Source organism: Planococcus citri, chromosome 3, assembly GCF_950023065.1.
Source record: "Planococcus citri chromosome 3, ihPlaCitr1.1, whole genome shotgun sequence".
Classification (NCBI taxonomy): Eukaryota; Metazoa; Arthropoda; class Insecta; order Hemiptera; family Pseudococcidae; genus Planococcus; species Planococcus citri.
In genome coordinates this window covers 41,053,901-41,076,559 of record NC_088679.1, presented here as the reverse complement: position 1 = coordinate 41,076,559, position 22,659 = coordinate 41,053,901, and the positions used below count along the sequence as shown (strand labels likewise).

At 32.9% G+C, this 22,659-nt stretch overlaps 5 protein-coding genes across 6 annotated transcripts; 1 reads left to right on the top strand and 4 right to left on the bottom strand.

Moving 5' to 3' along the window:
* Positions 1-100: 100 nt before the first annotated feature.
* Positions 101-5,720, bottom strand: Sym (symplekin). Its single transcript, XM_065359195.1, has 20 exons — positions 5,629-5,720; positions 5,186-5,361; positions 4,919-5,112; positions 4,612-4,851; positions 4,387-4,539; positions 4,168-4,316; positions 3,941-4,095; positions 3,667-3,858; positions 3,437-3,598; positions 3,074-3,356; positions 2,790-2,997; positions 2,516-2,702; positions 2,201-2,442; positions 1,949-2,127; positions 1,709-1,869; positions 1,507-1,630; positions 1,240-1,427; positions 980-1,156; positions 813-899; positions 101-718 (listed from the first exon to the last, which is right to left on the bottom strand). The coding sequence occupies exons 2-20, from the start codon at positions 5,234-5,236 to the stop codon at positions 653-655; spliced, it is 3,198 nt and encodes a 1,065-aa protein (XP_065215267.1). The 5' UTR covers positions 5,237-5,361; positions 5,629-5,720; the 3' UTR covers positions 101-652.
* Positions 5,721-5,878: 158 nt separating this feature from the next.
* Rcd-1 (Required for cell differentiation 1) lies at positions 5,879-8,277 on the top strand. 2 transcript variants are annotated; one of them, XM_065359199.1, is made up of 6 exons: positions 5,879-6,038; positions 6,164-6,294; positions 6,403-6,718; positions 6,795-6,989; positions 7,070-7,161; positions 7,234-8,277. In XM_065359199.1, the coding sequence occupies exons 1-6, from the start codon at positions 6,036-6,038 to the stop codon at positions 7,391-7,393; spliced, it is 897 nt and encodes a 298-aa protein (XP_065215271.1). In that variant the 5' UTR covers positions 5,879-6,035; the 3' UTR covers positions 7,394-8,277. The 2 variants fall into 2 exon arrangements, with proteins under 2 accessions (XP_065215271.1, XP_065215272.1); XM_065359200.1 differs by having other exon boundaries at positions 5,908-6,097.
* A 127-nt stretch (positions 8,278-8,404) lies between these two features.
* LOC135841961 (maltase A1-like) lies at positions 8,405-11,395 on the bottom strand. The gene is made up of 10 exons (XM_065359198.1): positions 11,197-11,395; positions 10,912-11,091; positions 10,669-10,823; positions 10,429-10,566; positions 10,123-10,319; positions 9,845-10,040; positions 9,483-9,711; positions 9,166-9,361; positions 8,913-9,053; positions 8,405-8,834 (listed from the first exon to the last, which is right to left on the bottom strand). Exons 1-10 carry the CDS (start codon positions 11,351-11,353, stop codon positions 8,741-8,743), a joined length of 1,683 nt encoding a protein of 560 aa, XP_065215270.1. The 5' UTR covers positions 11,354-11,395; the 3' UTR covers positions 8,405-8,740.
* A 2,521-nt stretch (positions 11,396-13,916) lies between these two features.
* Positions 13,917-16,693, bottom strand: LOC135840113 (maltase 1-like). The gene is made up of 10 exons (XM_065356462.1): positions 16,453-16,693; positions 16,164-16,346; positions 15,933-16,063; positions 15,731-15,850; positions 15,415-15,617; positions 15,119-15,320; positions 14,821-15,013; positions 14,528-14,723; positions 14,278-14,421; positions 13,917-14,190 (listed from the first exon to the last, which is right to left on the bottom strand). Exons 1-10 carry the CDS (start codon positions 16,601-16,603, stop codon positions 14,124-14,126), a joined length of 1,590 nt encoding a protein of 529 aa, XP_065212534.1. The 5' UTR covers positions 16,604-16,693; the 3' UTR covers positions 13,917-14,123.
* A 2,522-nt stretch (positions 16,694-19,215) lies between these two features.
* LOC135840112 (maltase 2-like) lies at positions 19,216-22,659 on the bottom strand. Its single transcript, XM_065356461.1, has 10 exons — positions 22,384-22,659; positions 22,110-22,289; positions 21,879-22,036; positions 21,483-21,617; positions 21,157-21,350; positions 20,885-21,080; positions 20,456-20,684; positions 20,091-20,289; positions 19,849-19,989; positions 19,216-19,747 (listed from the first exon to the last, which is right to left on the bottom strand). The coding sequence occupies exons 1-10, from the start codon at positions 22,532-22,534 to the stop codon at positions 19,621-19,623; spliced, it is 1,710 nt and encodes a 569-aa protein (XP_065212533.1). The 5' UTR covers positions 22,535-22,659; the 3' UTR covers positions 19,216-19,620.

Below are 22,659 nucleotides of genomic sequence, written 5' to 3'. Positions count from 1 at the left end.
TTCGTCACAGTGCGCCGAATGTTCAACAAAAAAACAAAATTATTTTAGGGTAACGCACATACACAAAACGTGTAACTCGTAACTTATGAAATAAAATGGATCGTGAGATTAAAAAATGTATTTACAGATTATCCGTCTGTTCGAAAACAATTCAACTTATTCAAACAAAAAATCAAAATAAACAAAACATTCGAAAATTGAACTACCTTTTCCTTCGTCTGTTTTTCAAATTAAATAAACATACATTAGGTATTTAAATAAAATTTTTAGAGATAAATTATTATTTGAATATTTCGCACAATTCTGAAATAAAATTTAAATGTACATAATTCGTGCATCACAGAATATCTCAATTTAAATCGTCCGTTAAAAATTCAAGCACATACAACGTACTATACAGACTAGTATAACATACGCGTACATTTATATATCAACACAGAAACTCATCATCAGAGGAACAATTATTCATCAATGAATAAACGTAAAATTTTGTATACGAATAATTAGAGCAGTTTTACATGCAAAAAGGGCACGAATTAAAAAGAGTATCGAAATAAATTAGCAATTAGATGTAGGTATTCCAATTGTCGGGATCGGGACTATCGAGTAAAGATTGTTCGATATGAATTTCTTATTTTCATGATAATTTTCATCATGCGGAAATAGCTTCTTCTTGAGGTTCTTCTTTAATGTCAATAGTAAGTTCCGGCGGTGACATCTGTAATTGAAAGAAAAAATCCACTTGAGAATTGCTATCCGTAGTAAGAAAAATTTAGAAAAATAATGTGTACAACACATAATTGTATACTTACAGGTTCATTCTTGACACTGAATTCGGTATAAAGGGGATGCTTCGTACCATACAAAACATCCATAATGTCTTGAGGAATATGCGACCTCTGCAAATAAAATATTTGTTTGAAGATTTTTTCATTAATAAACAATATTAGGTATGGAACCTTTTTTTCCCATCACAAACCTGATTTTCAGTATAACTCAAAACATGGTCCAGAAGTGCTGGTTTCAAACCAGGCGATTCTTGAAAAACATCGCGTAATTGTTCCGGAGGCAGTTGTAGCAACACTTGAAAACTGTTGGGTTTGGTACGTTCGCAACATTTTATAAAACCTTCCCAGACCTTTTTATGCTTCCAGACCTGTAAAGAAAGGTGATCATTTGAAATATGAAAACAAACGAAACGATCATTCGATTGCAAAAGACATATTTAAAAAAACGTACCTGTTTGAGAATTAGACGCTGTAAAATATTCATTCCGAAACCGATCAAACGAGGGTAGAACGAGATCGCTTGGATAACAGTTCGCATAAGAAGCGTAGGCAAAGGAGAAATATCCATCAAATTTTGAATAACAACGGCTAATACTTCTTGAGTAAAATTGGATTTATCCGCAAAACAAATTGAAGTAGCTGAAAAATTTCATTTTTTTTGAGTGAGCAATCCCTAAATTTAAAAACGTAGCGCAGTTGATAATAATTAATATCTAACCTTTTATCACAAATTTCAATTCACATGTCGTCGTATCTATTTTATGCAACGCTAATAACAACTCCGATGGCGTTACAGGTGCATTACAATTTTCATTAGAACTTCCCAATAATCTGTTGAAAACCTGAAAATGGAATTTTGCAATATTACAAACTAGTACTACATACAGATGAACCGAAAATTTTCATTTTCAAAAACCAACTTCTTTCACAACGTTCGGATTCAGTTTAATTAGATGAGGTAGAGCATTAAAGATTTCATTTTTCGAAAGACCACTCAGAACTGGAATTAAGAAACGAACATCAGAAACTCTCGACTGGTACAATTCTTTGACCCTGTTTACAAGTTCTTCGCTAGGAGGAGCTATTGAAAAAAATAATTACATATTAGTAATATCTCACTTAATTATATATGATCAAAACGTGGTAATAAATTTGCATACTTCTATCAGTAACAATATGTAGAACGCGAGTAACCAAAGTTTCTGCTCCTTTGGGAAATTCGTCCACAAGTTTCAATAACTGAGGTGAAGACATACCCATTTTTTGAACGGGAGCTTCGATTAATCGTAATATTATACGTTTTATGTCCGAATCAGTTGATGCGTACACATTAGCCAATCTAAAAACAGAAAAACATTATTTTTCAATCGGATCTATGGGAAATCATATATTCATTTATGAGATATGCTTACTCGTGAATCAATTCTTCATTATGAGGCAACAAAGATAAATACAATCGTAAACAACATTTGGTTACATTTTCGGTCCATTTCTCTGAAGGCATTGGAGCTCCTTTGTCAAGACCAAACAATACATCAGGAGGCTGAGGCAACCGCAAAAATCCTAAATAAAATGTCGCGTATTCTTCGATAATATTACGAAGCTCCGTTCGAGAATACAATTCGATAATTAATTTGATAGCGCATTTGTGAACCTGAAATCAAACACAAGCAGTTAGTAATTACAGAAAAAATTACTGGACAACGACTTTATTTCTCATTGCTCACCTCTGTAACATGACTGGACGTTTGTTCTAACAATATATTCAAAAATAATAACTGTTTAGCTGGTCTTTTCAGTACCAGTTGTTGAAGCAACTGAATAGTGCTAACTTCACGAGTACTCATTTCTTTCAAGATATCAAGAGCGTTATCAGTGATTAAAGGAGCTTCCAAATAAATTCGAGCGAACAAACTATAACATGTGATTTTATCGGATTATATGCAAAACAGCGATGAAAATATTCAAATCAGAAATATTAAATGAAGAAACAAAACTTACGCATCTCTGTCTTTAAATTCGTATCTCTTTACAACTGTCAAAGCTAATGAACATAGAAGCGTATTATAATTATGGTCCGGTTTCTGATTATGTTGTAATATTTCAGGTAATTTATAGAATCCCTGTAAAATGCTGTATTCTTCGTATAACCACGCCATAGCTAAACCTAATTTTTGTCTCAGGTCTCCTAAAATATACTCCAAAATTGCTGAAAAAAACAACAACCAATATATTAACAACCATTTGAGTTCAACTTTCAATTTATTTCACTCGAGTTACTTTACCTTCTCTGACTTTCAAGCCAAAAGTGGTGGCAATAGAAGTGATAATCTTCATTCTAGCTCTCAAAGCGCCTCCATTCACTGCATCCTTCTCAGAATCTAAAATTCTTTTCACAGCATCCACAGCCAATTTTTCTCTATCTTCTTCTTCCAAAGGTTTGGTAATTTCAGTCAATTTTAGAGTTCGGGGATTTTTCAAAATGGGTTTCAAAACAGGAGGAGGTAAGGCTGGTTTAGGTTTCGGCTCTTCTGAATCACTTTCAGCGTCGTCAATAGCTTCAATTGTCTATAACGCACCATTTTCAGTTATTATACATAAATAGTAGAACAAAGAAGAAGCGAATTTCATTCGATGTAAAATATTACTTTAACAGGAGGTGCTTGAGATGAACCAGGTCCTAATCCGGCCGCATGCAATTGAGTGGCTAGTAAACGTGATACGTGTTTAACTTGTGCCGGAGTACCTGCCGCAGCAATTGGTGTATAAGCTGAACTAAATAATGGCGGCATTTTACCAGGCAAATTGGGCTAAACAAAATCGAGTCATATTAATAAATCCGAATTTTACATTTTAAACAGATTGAAATAACACTAACCAAGGTATCCATGATGATTTGAGTGGCTACCGTAGGTAGTAAACGTTCATTCACCCAAATTTCCGTTAAATCTAACCCCGTTACTGGAACTGGTGGTTCTTCCGATCGTAATTTTTTCGCTACTTGTGCACTTTCGGGGGGCTTTTTATATTTCCTTTTTCTGTCATCATCTTTCGGTAAAGTTTTCATGACCTAGAAAAATTAAAATATGAATACAAAGAAACTGAACTAAAATTAACTCACAGTTTTTTATATTTACAATAAATTATTATACTTCAGAATGTGTTGCTCCAAGATCAGTCAATAGAGTCATTATGTTCTGCTGATAGGTGATACAAGATGGGTGTTTCAATAACAACAATAACTGACATTTTAAATGTTTTCTTACAGCATTCACTTGACTTTCAGATAGATCTGGCGGTAGATGAGCTGAAATTAAAGTGAACAAATGAGTGACAGCTTGATTACTATAATTAATAAATCTGATTCGGTACAACTCACTATGAACTGTTTCTAACGCGGCGATGACTTTTCCGAGAAACTGCGATCTCGCTAATGCAATTGTCGTGAGGACAGCCATGCACGTCATCAAACTAGTACTGCTGATATGTTTTGAATCATGAAATTTCACTAATAAATCGAATACAACCCTAAAACACAATAAATGGTTAATTCTGATACTCATACAATCACAAGGTCCGGAGAGGTTGAAATTCATACATCGCTTCTTCTTCTAGTTTTCTTCGTTTTGTAAATTTCATAGTCAATGGTACATCAAAAATAGATATATTATCGTTCTGTTTATCTTCAGTATCTCTACTAGTCTGCAGTATAATTACAGTTTGCATGAACTTCACCGTTTGATTCAAAATTCTGGAAAAGAAAACCAATTTTAGATACGCCATTCGAGATTACAAATGACAGAATTTGTTAAAAATTATTCACCCTTCATGGTCATTATCCACTAAATTAATGATACTGGTTTTCAGTGAATTGGCAGTGTTCCATACATCCACAAGAGCATTTTCATCCGCATTGACATCAGATTTCGCAAGGCATAAGATCACTTCCTTGTACAAAGTACTACTAGTTTGAATAACTTTTTTCTGAATTTGTAAATTGGGATCACTCAACAACATCAGAAGACTCGGTAACACCTTGGGCAAGTACTGATGATGTTTTTTCCTACGGAATTTGTTACATTGGTGAACGTCATTGAGAACACTCGCTTATTTTTCAAATTTATATTTACCCTATCGATTCTATGAATGTGACTATCAATTTTCTAACTTCAACACTACGATCTGATTGAAAAGCTAGAATGTGGTCTAAAAATTCTTTCAAAAGCTCGGGTTCTTTGTTGATGACAATTTCTGAAATTTTCCGCAAATAATCCACTTTTTCATGATCGGTAGCTAATGATGCATTATTCAGCCACTCAATAACCTAAAAAATTAAATCCAATTACCTACAATGGAATACCTACATACCGTCATACCAATTCGACTCTGATACGTACCGTGCTGTAAGATGGCGATAAAGATGAATCGTTGGCTTCGTCTACATCCATGTTTCAATACTGCAACAGAACTGATTGAACTACTTCGATCTTATTATAAGGCCATCACTAGCATAAATCAGACAAGGGTTGAGCCAGTTGAATTGTCGTCCTATTTAAATTACAAAATGGATGATCTAAGTGAAAGAAAAAAATAATCAAATTTTAGGAACTACGTCGCCTGAATTTCTCCTTTATAGACAAAAATTACAGCTATGAAAAATTTGCCAAGACTTGTGAAACGAAACAAATTTTTCCCTACGTGGAAGGATGGTATCGCAATGGAAATACGATCTCAGAAGATCATGAAATTGATAGGGAGACAAGACAAAGGTATGAATGAAGTTTTCATAAATTGAAAGGAAAGGATTGAGTTATTAGAGTTCATCAAGATCGTTAATTACTATAAAAATTTTCAACTCGAAGCTCATTTTCTTCAATTTCTCTCATTTAGAAATCAAATTTCGTTCTCACACAACTTTCAAGTTTCAACTTTGATTACAGATTCGAAATCATTTGGCTTTGAGATTGAAGCTTTCTCTAAGCTTTCTTCATATTCTACAGTTTTCATTGGTGCATGAGACTTGTCAACATGATCTCAGCAAGATTTCAACCAATGAAGTGCTAGAAGATTAAAAGATATGCGCAAATTGTAATTCAATAACAAAAATTGGAACACTCAAAATGGAAATGTAGCGGAAAACGCCGACATTGTTTTAATATTTTGATTGATAATGCGAAAAAGTTTTAGAAATTAAAATTTTTGAGTTGAATGTTTCATATTGAATTGTGACGCATCTATTGTAATATTATGGTAAGTTTCTGAAAAACTTCTCCCTTGTCTCGTTTTTTACTTAAAGAACTGGATTGTCGGTAAGCAAAATTTACTTTATCATTTCGAACTTGATAGTTTAATACAACACCATTTCTTTTTTATAGATCACTTCCATGACTTCAAACAATCAGACATCGTCTCAACCACAACAAATGGTTGAAAGAGAGAAGATATATGCTTGGGTGCTTGATATTCCCAACCCTGAAACCAGGGAAATCGCTTTATTAGAACTCAGGTAAGCAAATTAGCTTCATTGTCAATTTTTCAGTTTTGAGCGTGCACCGAATGACCGAAACGCGACTGAATGTTTTCAGTATTATAATTTTTGCTATCAATATTTCAGCAAAAAAAGAGAATCAGTTCCTGACCTAGCTCCTATGCTTTGGCACAGTTTCGGAACAGTTGCCGCTTTACTTCAAGAAATAATCAACATATATCCTGCAATTAGTCCAGCGTCGCTGTCAGCGTATCAGTCGAATCGAGTTTGTAATGCTTTAGCGCTGTTACAGTGTCTCGCATCTCATCCAGAGACACGATCAGTATTCCTACAAGCAAATATTCCATTGTTTTTGTATCCTTTCTTACACACTACCAGTAAAACTAGACCGTTCGAGTATCTTAGATTGACCAGTTTAGGAGTTATTGGAGCTCTAGTCAAAGTGAGAATTTTCTCTCAACTTGGAAGTAAATGTGTAATGATTGTATCTACTTTGTCATTGCGGTGTATGTTTTCAGACCGATGAACAAGAAGTAATTACATTTTTATTGACCACCGAGATTATTCCACTTTGTTTGCGTATTATGGAAGCCGGCTCGGAATTATCAAAGACTGTTGCAACTTTCATTTTGCAGAAAATTTTATTAGACGACAGCGGTTTGAATTATATTTGTCAAACTTATGATAGATTTTCGCATGTAGCGATGATACTCGTAAGTAATGTTTGAATTATTCGTACATATCGTAAATGAATTCAACTGCGTATTTTACTCATATTGAAAATTATCTGTAGGGTAAAATGGTCCTGTGTTTAGTAAAGGATCAATCTGCTCGGTTACTAAAACATGTGATACGATGTTATTTGCGTCTTTCAGATAATGCTAGGTGAGGATTTTTTTTCTAGTTCAATTTCTGTTGCATAAATTAGTTGATAATCGTTATTTTTGAATTTTTTAGAGCGCGAGAAGCTCTTCGACAATGTCTTCCAGATCAGTTGAGAGATTCAACCTTTTCTCAATGCCTAGTGGAAGATACTACCACAAAACATTTTCTCGTACAGTTACTAAAAAACTTGGAGACACCATCTACCAACTCTGTTAATTCTATGGGAATTTAAATCTTTCATTTCTTGATTGCGTCTAGAGTTTAATAAAATGAACTGTTATTTTTTGAAAATTCTTCGAGCTTCCAAGTATTGATTACAACATTAAGAGTAAGATAATTTCTCACGCCTTTTATTTTGTAGACGATAGAAAACGTATCCTTATACCTGGTAAATTATTTATAAGCTTAATTTTATCATCACTGTTGCACAGCGAGTTGTTAGCTGAAGTCTTCTCATTTAAAAATTGCATTTCGCTTTCCAAGTCTTCCTTTGCTTTATTTTCCATTATCATTAATTCAGAGTAAACATAAATCATTAATACGTCATCCGGTGAAGTATGTTAAGTTGTCGTTTTCATTAAACTCCAGGCGCAATTTTACAAAGTCAATTTAGACATATTTTGTAAATTAAATCCGAAAGAAATTTTCATTTACTAAATTTATTTTTTTGGATGATAGCTGTCAGCACACTAGACGAAACTGTTGAATATACATTGAATACTTTTTGTTTTGAACTTTGGAGCTCCTAATGGAACATTTTGTTATTTCACTTATTTTCAACAAACATATATTGACGATTTTACTTTGTTAAGTTTCTTTTTTTAATGTAGTTTTATTTGTCATTTACAGCAATACTGATAACTGTAGTATTGTATGTATGTTTGTGGATTACCCTATTTGCATTTTTTAATAGTAAATTTTGTATTCTCTTTAAGACTTGATTATTTTTGTATGATATGAAAAGTAGCGGTCCATTTTCCTTTGTTTTTCTTTTTTGTCGCAGGATTCTGTGTTATTTTAATCGAGTATTTATTTGGTGTTTAGATTTACGTACTTATTGAAGTGTATAAAATCGTGGAAATGTATTTTGAAAAAGAAGAAAAATTGCGTATTTTACGAGTTGTTTTTTGGTGTTGTTATCCGCGCATTTATTCAATTTGTGGGAACTTTATACATTTTTTAAAAAATTATTTTTATTAGAAATGAATAACAGAAAAAAATTACTCTGTCACTAAACTCAAAGTGAACAGTTCAATTGTATTCGTTGAAATTGAGTTGTCGTCGATCGATGGGTCATCAGTTGAAGCGATTTTTTTAAACGAAATTCCATTTCGCAATTGCAATCTTAGGTTGAAACTTTTACAACTTTGAGTTGGTAACAGATAAGATAAATTACAACTGAATCAATGACAAAATGTATATTCTACCTAATTGATTTCATGTCTTTTAATACGTAGTAATCTTTATGGAGATGCTTCGTTCTATAAATTGTGGTCAGTAATAAGTAAGTCATGTTTGACTATCTTGGTGTGATGCATTCAGGATTGTGCAGGCGTACCTATTCTCCATGCTCTTTAGTTCAGAGTGAAGGATGGATTGTCTCGAACAACACGGCGGATAGTGGTCTCATATGGAATTCATTCGCAGACTCTGAGTTCGGCTCTAAAATGAATCTGTATTCGAAAGTAGAATTTTTTCAGTTTGATCTGCAAGATTATTACATTGACTTAGATCCTAATAAATTTTCCTACCCTGTTAAATATCCCGCATTTGTCGAGGTTGCTGCCATTACAATCCTGTTTGGGGGATTTTTCAGTATGTTTGTTAAATTAATAGGAGTGACCGCCGTATCAAAGTTCACAACTAATGTAAATACGTGGTGTTCATGCGATCTAGAAATCAATAGACAGATATACGCATGGTGAAGATTATTTAAAATTAAAAATGTCGAAAAATTGAACATCGTCAGTTAAGGTAGATATCGTGCCAATGCTCAAACTTTACCTTATAATAACATATATATGATCGGAGATTGCATAATGGCTGAATTTTCCTATTTTAAAAGCATCCGTATGTCTCAAAATGGATACATCTTTGAACATGTTATAATGGCTAACAACTTCTGTTTTTTGATCTTCAACATTTTTTTGGAAATAATCTGAATTTGGCGGAAGATATGGTTTACTGTTACTTGAAAATCCTGAAAATATATACAAACATTTGGATTAGCCAAATTATTAGGTATAATTTTTCAGAGATGCAAGATCTGATCTGTTTCTGAAATTAGGTAACTTATAACTTATAAGTATACCAACACATACCAGCATTTGTAGAGTCATCCCATTGCATTAAAAGTCTGGCAGGATCTCTGGACCCACCTCCAGAAAAATCTCTAATTTGATTTCGTGTAATGAAGCCATTTTCCATGGAAATTTCTTGCCCATAATACACACCCACCGTACCAGGTAGTGTCATTGTTATCATTGTGAAAATATCGCCATATTCTGGTATAATTCGGGATCCTACTCTTGCGCCGTCGTGATCTTGTGTCTGGAAGAAAAACATTTTCCAGCGATGAAAAAAATATTCTTTCAGGCGTAGTAGGTAGGTACCTATTAGGTATACAACATAGGTAAGGTACCTATACCTACTACTGACTTTCAAAAAACAATCTTTTACTTACCATCCACGCGGATACTGCTCCTTCTGGTAGAATATTCATCCATTTTTCGATATCAGACTGTAAAGTTGTAGCAGTTGTGGGCGCATGGAAATGTTCAAATAAGAAAGTATAAGGAAAGTGTGTGATTCGGTAATCAGGTTTGCCATAATACTGCACCACAGTATTACTTTCAGAGTGCACCTCCGCAATAAATATTCTAAAATGATTGAAAATTTAATTAAGCTGCAATAGTGCAAACTCCATTGATAAATTGTGATTGAAAGTTTTCCCAACGTTACCTTTCAGGTCCACCTTTTCTTTGGTTATATTGGTCTAAGAATAATCTAAATTCATGAATAAATTGTAAAACTTCTGGTTGATTCATTTGTCGATCTTCGTAACCATCATCTAGAAATGATTTATCCTCGAAGTAGAAAGGAGAAGCATCTAGCCTAAATCCAGCCACGCCTTTGTCGAGCCAAAATTTTATCATTTTCTAAAATTATAATAATTTAATAAATACCTAATATCAGAGAACATATTCTCATAGTGGTACCTGGTACCTAATCAAAATATCATATCGAGCACTTATTTTTAAAACCTACTTTCAGTTCATTCTTTAATATTTTGTGATTCAAATCAAAATCTGGTTGCTCTGGTAAAAACTGGTGAAAATAATATTGCTTGCGTTTATCATTCCATGTCCAACCCGAACCCGGAGTACCAAGAGAAAATATGCTCCTCTAGAAAGAATTACATAATTATTTGTATTTTGAAATTACAATGCATCTGTTTAAAAAAAAAATTGAAGTACTCGCATGCTAAAGTTATAGGTATATAATTACCCAGTTATTAGGAGGTATTTTTTGCCCACCAAGATATTTAGGATTCCTCCAAACGTAAAAATTAGTATACGGATGAATTCTGTCGATAGACTTCTGGAACCATTCGTGTTCATAGCCGCTGTGATTGATGACTAAATCTAATATCAACTTCATCTCTGCATGAATGCAACAAAATTAATAAAAATTCAAGCTAGAAAAAAAATAAAAACTAGCCGTAAATAATAAGTGGATGCCTAGTCCTACTTCTTTTTTTCATTTCTCTAACAAGTTCATCAAAGTCATCCATTGTGCCAAGTTTTGGTTCAATAGCATAATAATCCGATACATCGTATCCCATATCTTTCAACGTTGTTTTATACATTGGTGTTAAATGAATCGTTTCTATTCCTAAATCAACAAAATGATCCAATTTCGACGTGATTCCTGTAATTAGAAACTTGAATCAATAAAAATTATAGCAATTTCGCACGTTAAAAACTTTTGAAACTTTATAGGTATGTAGGTACAGTCTGGCCTAAGCATTCTTACCTTTCAAATCACCAATACCATCTCCATCGCTGTCTTTGAACGTATACGGAATTAATTCGTAAATTATTGTGTTCTTCCACCATTCCGTATCTAATTTTTCAAACTCAAAGCTACTCGAAAAACAGAAAAACGACAAAAGTAGTCCGAATACTTTCATCGTGTGTTTGGTTTTTTAAGGTACCTATACTTTCTCTTTGCAGGTGTTAATGTAAAAAGATCTGATTTTGTTTCAACTCCAATACTTATATCTATATGCTGAGGTTTTCAGATTTGAATACGGAAGGTTTCACTTGAACAATGTGTACAATAAACACTATTTTTTTGAAGTAGGTTCTTGTGGATATTTTTGGTGGAATGAATCAGTATTGTGTTCAAACAAAGAATTTCTCCTTTTGTGAAGTAAATATGTTAGTTTGAAATTGAAAGTGAGGTAGGTAATTGAGTTTCTGGGCCTTTATTGTTCAAAGTCGGGTCATTTGTATCACATTAGATAAGGTACTTTACCTACCTATACATATCTACCGAAACTTACATATACCTATCACATATTCAATTTTTCGAGTGTCTTTGAAAAGTACACAATTACCTTATACGAATCTTCAGATGCAGATTCACTTGCGCTCGATAAAAAATCAAAATATTTATTTAATCTGCTTGTTTTAACTGAAGGTAAAGATAACTATAGCTAGATCTGACATCTATACTTTATTACGTTATTCCTATTTTTAAAAATTAGTCTCACTACCGGTACCTATCTAAAAAATCGTGTGCAATCGTTTCAGGGAATCGATAGATATAATTATGTGCCTACCAATCAAGTTGAAGTTCAATAGTCAATAGATATACTTACAATACGCCGTAGATAATTCAAGTATGCTACGCACACAGCACACAGTAATTCGTTTATAGGTAGTGTTTATTTTTTTCTATTTTTTTACCCCTCGAAATCGAATAACCAATATTCTAGTCATCAGCGAGATTTTTCCCCTATTTAAATGGGTCGTTTGTACCTGAATGAAAAATTTGGTCAAGTGTTTTGCTTAGGTTTTCCATCGCAAAAAATATTTTTTTGATAAAAATTAAATAAATTAAGAATTCTATGAAAAAAATTAGGTAGGTAAACAGAAAATTTTCCATGTGTAGAGTAAATAGTTTTTTCTCTGAGACTTGGTTTTTGAATTTTTTGGAAAAACATCAGAAAGCCCAACTTCATTGAACAATTTCTAATTTTGTATTAAAAAATATTGTTTAATTGTTCTTCTCGAAATTTTGCCTTTGGAGAAAAAACCCCAACTGAACTCGCCTTCAACCATTTTAAGCTGAAATCTGAAATACATATGTAGAGATTCCCTTGGAAACTTTAGGTTCAATCATAATGGTCTGAGGAGATCAAATATCGCTCCGGAGAAATCAAAATGAGCTGGAAAATCCTTTTCTAAATCTATTCAAGACTTAAAAAGTTACCTAATATAATTTTAAAAAATTCTTATCTCGGAAATTTATTATGCAAAAGGTGGAATTTTGAATAGGTACATAGGTATGTACTTGAAAAATCGTTAGAAATCAAGCAATCAACTAGGCAAACAATAAATTTTATTTAGGAAAAGAGAGATTTAAAAAAAAAAAAAATTAAAAATAAATAGTCTAGTGAATTTTAAAGCGGGGAGGGGGCTCAAAAAATTTAAATTATTTTGTTGGTCAGGTAAAAAAGTAAGTAAAATTATAGGTTGGTATCAGCTGATGGAAAATTTTATGTTCTACAATTTTGTTTGCCATTAATTTTTCTGTATGGCCTCCAGTTTATTTTATCATACAATTTTTTTTACCTACACTCTTAAGAGAAAGATCAATGAAAAAATATACTGACAAAAGAAGGTTCAAAAGTGTCACACGCTGATCCAAATCATCTTTTACTTGCGTAGTGCCCTCAGACATGCAACCTATAGTACCTACCTGTAATAATTGATTTTTCATGAAACTTGCCTAATCTGGAAATTAAAAGAGTTCGTTTTTATGGACTCCCAGAAACCAAATTTTTGACCATAGTTCCCGGTTCAACTGTTCCAGGCCACAAAAAATTTCTGTTGGAAAATGACTTTCCTTATCTCTGAAATTGAAGGCGCCATGGACAAATGAATTTATCAATACCCGGCAAAATTTTAATAATATGTATTCATTGCCTCTAGATCCTTCAATTTTTTAAATAGACAGTTTCATAACAAAAAAAAAAGTTTTTTGCTTATTTCAAGAAATTAAATATGAATTCATCTTCAAAGTCAACGAATTCCTAACTTTAAAAATTATTCACTTTTTCACGAAAATTTAATTGCTTTTACGTACATATCTCTTTCAATTTTAGTTTTTAGAGATAATTAGGCTATTTTTTAGCAGAACTCTTTTGTTCGTTCAAAAAGTTGGGCCAGAACCATGTGCATGATGGTCAAAAATGTCAAATTTTGTAAATTTAGGTACCTGCTTCTTCAATTTTTAGAACAGGCACATGTAAGCGAAGTCGAGTACCTAGTACTTTGAGCCTATTACCAAAACTAAAACAGTTGGGTAGGTACATGGTACCTATGTAATTTAGAAAAAAAAAATTTATTCAAATTATATTCATGATCGAATTTTTTTGTTTTTAATACTTAATAAGATTAGATATCATTATATCAACTTCGATTTAGCTTATAAAAACAAGCAAAAAATTTCACCAACAAAAAGAACTCACTGCATACCGAATTTATTTCAATGAACAATTCATTCATAAATTATTAAATGTATATCTATTAAGATGATCACGAATTCAATGCAAGAAATGCGCACAAACATCATTCAAAATATAGAAAGAGGAATGACAGAGATTAATGCGGGTAGTAAATAGTCGATTCAGGAAAATTTTTGAAAAGTCAATCATTTCAAATTCCATTTTTCTATACTCTGAGTACCACAGCTGAAACCGGTCTCAACTCTACTACGGATTTCTGACCAATGATATCTCTGCAAAATGGCAATAAACAATGTAGTAGAATGTTTTTATAAATCAATAGCTATCATTATAAGTTGTTAATTTAATGATTAAGTTACCCTTTACGATGAATTGAATTTGGACTAGAAGAAACGACCTGCACTTTTCCTGAAATGCGTTCGGGTATATCACGTTTTAAGTTGACCTCATGCAACACATTCGATAAATTCAGTATAGTGATGAGTTTTTCTTTGCCATGCGATCTATATGGGAAAATACATCGCAAATTAAAGCCAAACAAATACTTGCATTTTTTTAAAAGTACCCATATTATTCCTAATTACGATGGAATAAGTATTGGTCACCTACCTCGTGAACGCTAAAATGTATTCCGAAATTGCGTATGTATTCAAATCACCATATTGTACAACTTTGGATTTTCTTAGATGTAATAGATCTCGTACAGATTTGAGCGTACTGTATTCAGCGTCTTTCAGTTTCTTAACATTGACTTTCCAGTAATCAACATTTGGGGAATACATTATCAATTCACTTTCTGTGAATCCTGTAGATATATGTATGTGATTTAAGGTAAGTAGGTAGGCATTTATTCGTTTTGTCAGTCATTATTAATGACTAATGAGCTATAGGTACCTATTTACCTGAATTGATTGTTTCGTCCCAATGCATTGCGGTAGTTTGTACAGGTGAGAATTTCCAAGATGAAAGACCTATTTCTTGACCATAGTAAATATGCCTGATGCCCGGTAACGTGAATAAAGTTGTAAGCCATACGTCCAGGTACTGCCTATCTTGAAATCTATTAGGTGTCCTCGTTAGAGTTGAGTCTTCTAACTGAAAAAAAAAATAATTTTTCCCTTCAAAGTTTGCATTTGAAAACAAACACGATCGGTACCTTACCTACCGGTACTGAATTGAAGATTAGATTTTTTTACTCACAATGAACATAGTAGGACCAACTTCATTCGCTTCCATGATGTTATTGATAACGCCTTTAATGTTAGCTGATTTGAAATACCAATACACATCATCGTCATCTTTTTGAAAGACAGTTCTCCATACCATGTGAGCCATAGGATACGTATGGTTACCCTGCAAATTTGGGTATTCTGGGACTGGTTTTTCTTCAACTATTAATATTCTGGAATGAAAAATTAAAATGAATAAAATAGGGTATTTAACTAGGTAGCATACCTAACTACTTTTCAAAAATAATTTGAACAATCGTTTTATACCGTTCAGATCCTTCTTCTTCTTCATTGTATTTGTCTATAAATTCTCTAATCTCGTGAACGAATTCATAAGATTCCGGCCGATTTTCAATCTCCAAAAAGCTAGGGTATCCTTTTTCTTTTGCTGATTCAGCTTCTATGTAAGCTTCTGCATGCAACAGATTAAATCCTGAAACACCTCTATCCAACCAAAATTTCATAATGCTCTGAAAAATTAACCAAATAGATAAGTAGGTACCAACATCAGTAAACATGGGAATTAGGTATTAGTCTACCCCTAAAAATACTAGTCACATTCAAAATTTAAACATATAGGTACCTTAATTTCTTTTTTTACTGCTCCATTTTTCAGATTTAAATCAGCGGTGCTTTTGTCAAAACGGTGATAATAATATTGTTTTCTTGTTTCATCTTGATTCCAAACCTGGCTCTCAGATAACTGGGTATAAAACAAAGACAATTCATTGAATAGGTATATCCACCGTATCTAGGTGAAATAACTTTTCTAAATGAGTTCTTACGTCTTCATCTTTAATATTGTCGGTCCAAATGAAATAATTTGCGTAAGGCTCGATCTTATTTTGCGATTTTTTAAACCATTCGTGTTCAATAGAACAATGATTAATTACTAAATCAAGTATAACTCGCATTCCTGTACAATTAATAACATTTACATGCTTATAAATACCAGTTGAAGGATTTATTACTAGGTACCTACCTAATGATTATATGTTTGTATAAAAAATTGTTACCTCTGGCGTTGGCTTCAGCTATCAAGTTATCAAAATCATCTAAAGATCCAGCGCTCAAATGAGTATTCTTGAAGTCATCGATCGGATAAGGGGGGCTGATCCCTTCACTCCATGAGAAAATTGGTGATAATTTGATAGTGTTTACTCCTAATTCCTTGATATAATCCAATTTGGAAATTATGCCTAAAATCATACTCTATATGTTAGGTACCTACTTACCTATACCTATTATTTCTTACTGATACTCTCACTACTTGTAAAACCCTTATTAGGTACATATTTTTATTACCTTCAAAATCGCCGAATCCATCTCCATCATGATCTTTGTACGCCGATACTACAATGTCATATATTTCCGTATTTTTCCACCATTTTTTATCCAAGTCCGCGGATATTCCGCAGAATACAGTCGTAAAAAATAAAACGAACAAGAATTTCATGGTGAACGAAATTTAACTCACCTACTTATTAGTACCTACTTCCACAGTTAGATGGGAAAAAGCTATCGAGACTTCTACTGTACGTATACTTATACATATATAAACACAAATCAACCATTCTAGTGTTTGATAATTATGTCAACTCTTTTATAAGTAGCACTCAACGCAGCGAGCTTAAATATCACTCAAAATTACCTACACAGAATTTTATCAATTCTGCGAAATCATGATTGGTTTTACATCGTCGTCATTGTTGGTTCTGGAAAAAGGATCTTCAAAATAGGAAATTGATCGCTTTTCACTTTCTTAGTATGAAAATGTCTCGACGTCAGTCAGTCTTTGCGAATTTGCAGCACCAGTAGGTAACGTATTGTACTTGATGAACATTACTTAATGTTTTTTAGATTTCTGAATTACTTATGGTGTTGTTCTTTTCTGCGAATATTTTTAGCTGGGGGCGTCGAATATTGTTTAGAGTGGTGCAATAAATTGTTAAAGTACCTACGTAGGTAAGTTAACCAAAACCTGAGAAACAAAATTAAAATGACGGCTGTCAGTATGTTGACTAGTGATTCATTTGTCAAATTACGTGACTTCAAGTTGAAAAAGTGCGCACAATTGGCATTATTGATGATTTCTTCAAAATAATATTGTGTAATGTAATTTTCGGAATTTATGTTATGATGTTCTCTTTTCATTTTTATCAGTTGAAAAATGTTTAATACTTACCTATTCAAATTCAATGGCGAGTGAAAGTCAAAAACGTATCAAGCCATACAATTTGGAAAACTTGTCGAACTGAAGGAGTAAATGACTGTTGAAAAAAAATAATTCATGCAAGTTGTGAGTCATGCGAAAAGAGTTCTTTTTAAAACTGAATAATGCTCTTGGTCATGATGATTTTTTGTACCACTTGTAGCAGACCAGACTTACATATACCTACTTGTATAATATCCAATATGTATTGGAATAAAACTGAAAGGAATAGGAACAATTGCAATAGGGAGAGCAAAAAATCATTATGTCCATTGTTCGGTTTTTAGAGCTCTACCAGCATTTGTGATTTTTTTAAAGGATTTTCGTACGTATCACGCTTACCTACTGACTAGTGAGTCGTTTTTTCTTTTTAGTTACAGTGAAGTCAGCACTCGGAGGTTTAGAAATTGCATCCGTCAGATCATTTTTTGATTCAATTACCTAGGTAAAGAAAACGCGTCTCAGAAAATTGAACTATATACTTACTTCATTCAAAAAATTAAATTTCATTTTCCGAGTAAAATTTCTTGAAATAATGAATCAAATTTATAAATCCAATTTTTGATTTTAAAACATTGAATATTTTCATGTTTACACTCTCGTCTCACATGCGTGAATGGATTTCTTAAAGAAATCTCTATGTCAAAATTTTGGACGACGGCAGCTGATATGTACCTTGATTTCTAGTTCTTTGACGTCGACGTGCTTAATACATACAATAGTAGGTACCTAGGTACGTCATTTAACAGGTAGGTACATATTTCAAGCTTCAGAAAGTTTGAGTCTGTCATTCCAAGTGTTGGAAATTGCCAAATTGGGACATGAGTGAATTGACAATTTATTCGAAAAGAAGTTGTTTTTCACAATGTTGGTAGGTAATGAAATAATCACCTTACATACAGGGTGCCCAGAAATATCGTGAAACCCAGAGAAAGTTTTTCATAAAAATATAGGTTGGCAACGTGAAATAGATGCATATAGTTGGTGGAAAGTTATCATCTCAGTCCAACAACCAATCATATGCTATCATTATTATCATTCACTGTGACCAACCGAAATATTTGGCAGAAAACTTATTAAGGAGTTCACGATATTTCTGGGCACCCTGTAGTTCAATTTCACCATTTTTAATTTAGTAGAACGTATGCTCAAGTACATAGGTAGGTACCTATCTATTTTTAAATTTTTTTAAAAATTTGAAATCTGCCAAAAATCACTTTTGAGGTATTCAACTATACTTCAACCAAAAGCTGTCATTTTTACCGTCTCGTTAAAATTTGAGCGATAGGTACATTATTTGATTTCGAATTTCTAGCAGTTTCATTAGGTAAGTAATGTTTTTTCTTGATTTTTTCAAAGATAATTTTTCATTGTTCTCTATTTTTTAGCACTTTAGTTTCGAAGGTGAGTGATGTTGTCGAATGAACAACATTTATGTTAGTTGTGATGAACAGATTAATCTGGTCTCAGAAAATTTTTTTAATACTTGTACCATACCTATCATTTTTCCATAAAATTTCCACTACTTATGCAAATATATTTACTTCCGATAATTTTCAGTCGAAATGACGAAGGTATTTTCTATTATTAAATATTTTTTTACGAATAGTTATCTCGTCAAATCACATGTAAAGTAAAATGTGACCAATTTCATTCAATTCAATAGTTTGCCTTATAATGAACAAGGTATTCGTATCTGTATTTTTTGACTCGATTTTGAATGTTGAAACTTACAGCAGTAGCAGCGGAAAATAAAAGGTACCTACCTACCTACCTACCTGTTTCAAAAAAATGAGGTTCTTACATATGAAAATGAACTGTCAACAAATTGAATTTGTTTATATTTATTTTAACATTAAGTACATTCAAAATTTTCAGTTGCATTCATCTCTTTTTAATTATTTTTTAAAAAAATGTGTTCGAGTTCAATCTACTACCAACATAATGTGTACTCGTAATATGTATTATAAGTAATGCCTGACAGAAAAAGTATATAAAATAGGTAATGGAGAAAACATTGTATTTGGGTAATAATAATGAAATATGTATTAGGTACTTAAGTACTAAGAATGGAAAATAGATTAACAAATGAGAGTGACAGTCCATGAATCGAGGTACGTATAAGTCATCAGATCAACCATACAACGTCTGTGAAAACTCGCAGAAAAATAATTTTACTATTGTGCTACTCTGCTACTGATGTTTTTCAGATCCAGTTTTTCTCGTCTATTTGCCCAAGCTGGCGACTAATCTTCTGTTTTTCATAAATTGTCATCCTTCTCAGATTCCTTAGATTTCTTCTCATTTTTGGGTCTGTTAGTCTCAAATACAACGGCAGATAAAGGCAGAAACTTGAATTTATCTAGTGACTGACGATCTAAAGTTGATCTGAAAACGGATATGTGAACAGAATTATTATCAATTTATCAATAGGTACCTACTGGTACATACCTATCGACATACGAGCAGATTATTAAGCTTTCACTTACCCTCTGCTATATCCAGCATTTGTACTAGCAGTCACTACTGAAACTAGATTTGGTGGATTATGCATTAGTCGAGTTAAATTTACATGTAAAACAGATTGAGCAGGGCTGATGACCAAAAAAATTTCGTGTTCTTCATGTGATCTTTAATAAAATAAATAAAGTACGTGTCAGAGCGAAGCGATTTTTAAAAAAAACATTTCTGTAAGTAAAGTAGGTAGGTATCAGTTATGGAGAATAAAAACCTTTTTAACATGTAGATGTCTTCTTCATAAAAGGGGAAGTGGTCAAATCGTCCAACTTTCAAAGTGTCTGTTTTTCTAAGTGCTGACAGATCTTTAAACATGTTATATTGACTGAATTCTTCTTTTTTTTGAAACTCGACATTTCTAACGAAGTAATCTGAATTTGATGGCAGAAATGTTGTTGCATTGGTAGAAAATCCTGAAATAAAGAACACGGATTCATTTCATGAAGCGCAGCCCAACGATGGCACAATGTAGCAATTTTTGAAAAGTTGAAATGTAGGCAACTTAATGCTGTAGGTCTAGATGTGCTGCACCTTACTTAATTTGCACAACACTGTTTAATTAGCCCTAGAAATGCTTACCAGCGCTTGTACTGTTGTCCCACTGCATTAAAAGTCTGGCAGGGTCTCGTCCACCACCACCGGAGTAATCTCTGACTTGTTCGGGTGTGATGAAACCATTTAACATGCCGATCTCTTGTCCATAATATACACCTACTGTTCCAGGTAGCAGCATTGATAGCATTGTAACGATGTCTGAATACTCTGGAACTACCCGAGATCCAACTCTGTTACCATCATGATCTTGTGTCTGAGTATCAATAAAAAATACAATTTGTGGCACTTCATTAAAAGTTATTCAGTGAAATATTCAAAGACACGTACATGTTTGTTTCTGATATTTCTGTCACTCAAAATGCTATTTAAGTAGGCTATAGGTAGGTACATTTTGATTGAACTTGAATTACGAGTATGTATCTACAAAGGTGTATGTTCATGTACAATACATACCATCCAAGCTGACACTTCGCCATCAGGTAAATACTCCATCCATTCATCAACGAACCAGAAAAACCAAAAACCGTTCATAGGCTGATCAATATATTCCAGAATGAAACTATACGGGAAATGAGTCAATGGATACTCTTTAGTTCCGTAATATTTTGCAGCAGTTGCATGATCACTATGTGCTTCCGCTACATAGATTCTATATGTGTTTCAGAAGGAATGAAATTAGAATCAAACGATACCATGAAACTCTATTTCATTCAATGTCTAAGTACCTTTCAAAACCTCCATGTTTAACGCTGTAATCATCTAAAAACAATCTGAATTCGTGGATAAATTCCAAAGTTTCTGGTTGGTCTTTTTGTCTGTCGTAACTGTCATCTCTAAATTCTTTATCTTCAAAGAAATGGGGAGCAGCATCAAGCCTAAATCCAGCTACACCTTTATCTAACCAGAACGTAATGATTTTCTGTAATAAGTAACACAAATGGGTATACCCAATTACCCACGGAGTTAGTAGGTATAACTTTAGAATGTATATACTTACAATGATTTGCAAAATGATATAGGTATGTATAAAAAAATCATGAACGAAACTTACTTTCAGTTCATTTTTTACATTTTCGTTGCCTAAATCAAAATCTGGCTGTTCTGGGAGAAACTGATGAAGATAAAATTGCTGCCGTTTTTCATTCCATTCCCAAGCAGAACCATCGTAGTAATGGAAAATATTTCTCTGCGAAGGATTACATATTTACACAGTAACTCAATTAATTATGTTTACGTTTCTAACGAGATAATCCGCTACATTATCTTCTGCTCGCTAATCGCTCAGTGGACAAACTAGCAGGGGTTCTTCCTTAAAAACGTACAATATTTTATGGATCAAGGGAGATACTTAATGTGATTTTCAACGAATTTTGAGGTTTATTTACCCGAGCAAAATGAACCTCAAAATTTGTCCTAGTTGCATAATCTAAGTACTACTGCGATTTACCCATTTGTTGGGAGGTGTTGGTGTACCGTTAATTATTTCTTTGGCATCTTTCCAAACATAATAATCCGTGTAGGGGTCGATTTTGTCAACAGATTTTACAAACCATTCATTTTTGTAACCACTGTGATTAATTACCAAATCTAATATTAGTTTCAAATCTGAAATGAAATTCAATTTATTAGTAGGCCCAACTACATGGGGGTGATTTTTACAATTTAGCTAGGTACCTACCTCTTTTTTTCATTTCAGCCATTAATTCGTCAAAGTCATCCATGGTACCGTATCTCTGATCAATCTTGTAATAATCAGTAATATCGTACCCCATATCTCGCATTGAAGTTTCATACACTGGAGTAAGATGGATGGTTTCTATGCCGAGATCAACAAAGTGGTCTAATTTTGACGAAATACCTATTTAAAAAAAATATGTATGTCAAGTTCATTAAGGATTATTCCTCTGATGAGTAATTTATAGTACTATTATGTCTTATAGGTAGGTACTTACCTTTAATATCGCCACGTCCATCTCCATCGCTGTCTTTGAACGAAAATGGAAGTATTTCATAAATAATCGTGTGCTTCCACCAACTTCTGTCTAAATCTGCTGCAAAACTCTTGCAAAATAAACAGAACAAGAAAAATGCGAATAGTTTCATTTTTCTGTTCTTTTGATTTTCGGTTCATGAAAGACGCAGGTCGAGCTATGAAGAACTCGTTTGTAGGTTTGGAACAATATTTATACCTAGGCAGGTAATATATTATTTGTTTTTCGAGTGTTTTC

Excerpts from the sequence above, each read along its gene's own strand:
- Rcd-1 (XM_065359199.1), top strand. Across the intron at positions 6,719-6,794 it reads TTATTGGAGCTCTAGTCAAA|ACCGATGAACAAGAAGTAAT; the intron begins GTGAGAATTTTC and ends GTATGTTTTCAG. Across the intron at positions 7,162-7,233 it reads CGTCTTTCAGATAATGCTAG|AGCGCGAGAAGCTCTTCGAC; the intron begins GTGAGGATTTTT and ends TGAATTTTTTAG.
- Sym (XM_065359195.1), bottom strand. The coding sequence starts at position 5,236 with ATGGATGTAGACGAAGCCAACGATTCATCTTTATCGCCATCTTACAGC. Across the intron at positions 2,128-2,200 it reads AATGAAGAATTGATTCACGA|ATTGGCTAATGTGTACGCAT; the intron begins GTAAGCATATCT and ends TTCTGTTTTTAG. Across the intron at positions 1,428-1,506 it reads ATTGAAATTTGTGATAAAAG|CTACTTCAATTTGTTTTGCG; the intron begins GTTAGATATTAA and ends GAAATTTTTCAG.
- LOC135840112 (XM_065356461.1), bottom strand. The coding sequence starts at position 22,534 with ATGAAACTATTCGCATTTTTCTTGTTCTGTTTATTTTGCAAGAGTTTT. Across the intron at positions 22,037-22,109 it reads GGCTGAAATGAAAAAAAGAG|ATTTGAAACTAATATTAGAT; the intron begins GTAGGTACCTAG and ends ATTTCATTTCAG. Across the intron at positions 21,351-21,482 it reads ATGTAAAAAATGAACTGAAA|AAAATCATTACGTTCTGGTT; the intron begins GTAAGTTTCGTT and ends TACTTATTACAG.
- LOC135840113 (XM_065356462.1), bottom strand. The coding sequence starts at position 16,603 with ATGAAATTCTTGTTCGTTTTATTTTTTACGACTGTATTCTGCGGAATA. Across the intron at positions 15,321-15,414 it reads GAAGAAGAAGGATCTGAACG|AATATTAATAGTTGAAGAAA; the intron begins GTATAAAACGAT and ends TTTTCATTCCAG. Across the intron at positions 14,422-14,527 it reads TACATTTTAGCGTTCACGAG|ATCGCATGGCAAAGAAAAAC; the intron begins GTAGGTGACCAA and ends TTTCCCATATAG.
- LOC135841961 (XM_065359198.1), bottom strand. The coding sequence starts at position 11,353 with ATGAAAGTATTCGGACTACTTTTGTCGTTTTTCTGTTTTTCGAGTAGC. Across the intron at positions 10,567-10,668 it reads AAATACCTCCTAATAACTGG|AGGAGCATATTTTCTCTTGG; the intron begins GTAATTATATAC and ends AATTCTTTCTAG. Across the intron at positions 9,054-9,165 it reads CATATATATGTTATTATAAG|ATCGCATGAACACCACGTAT; the intron begins GTAAAGTTTGAG and ends ATTGATTTCTAG.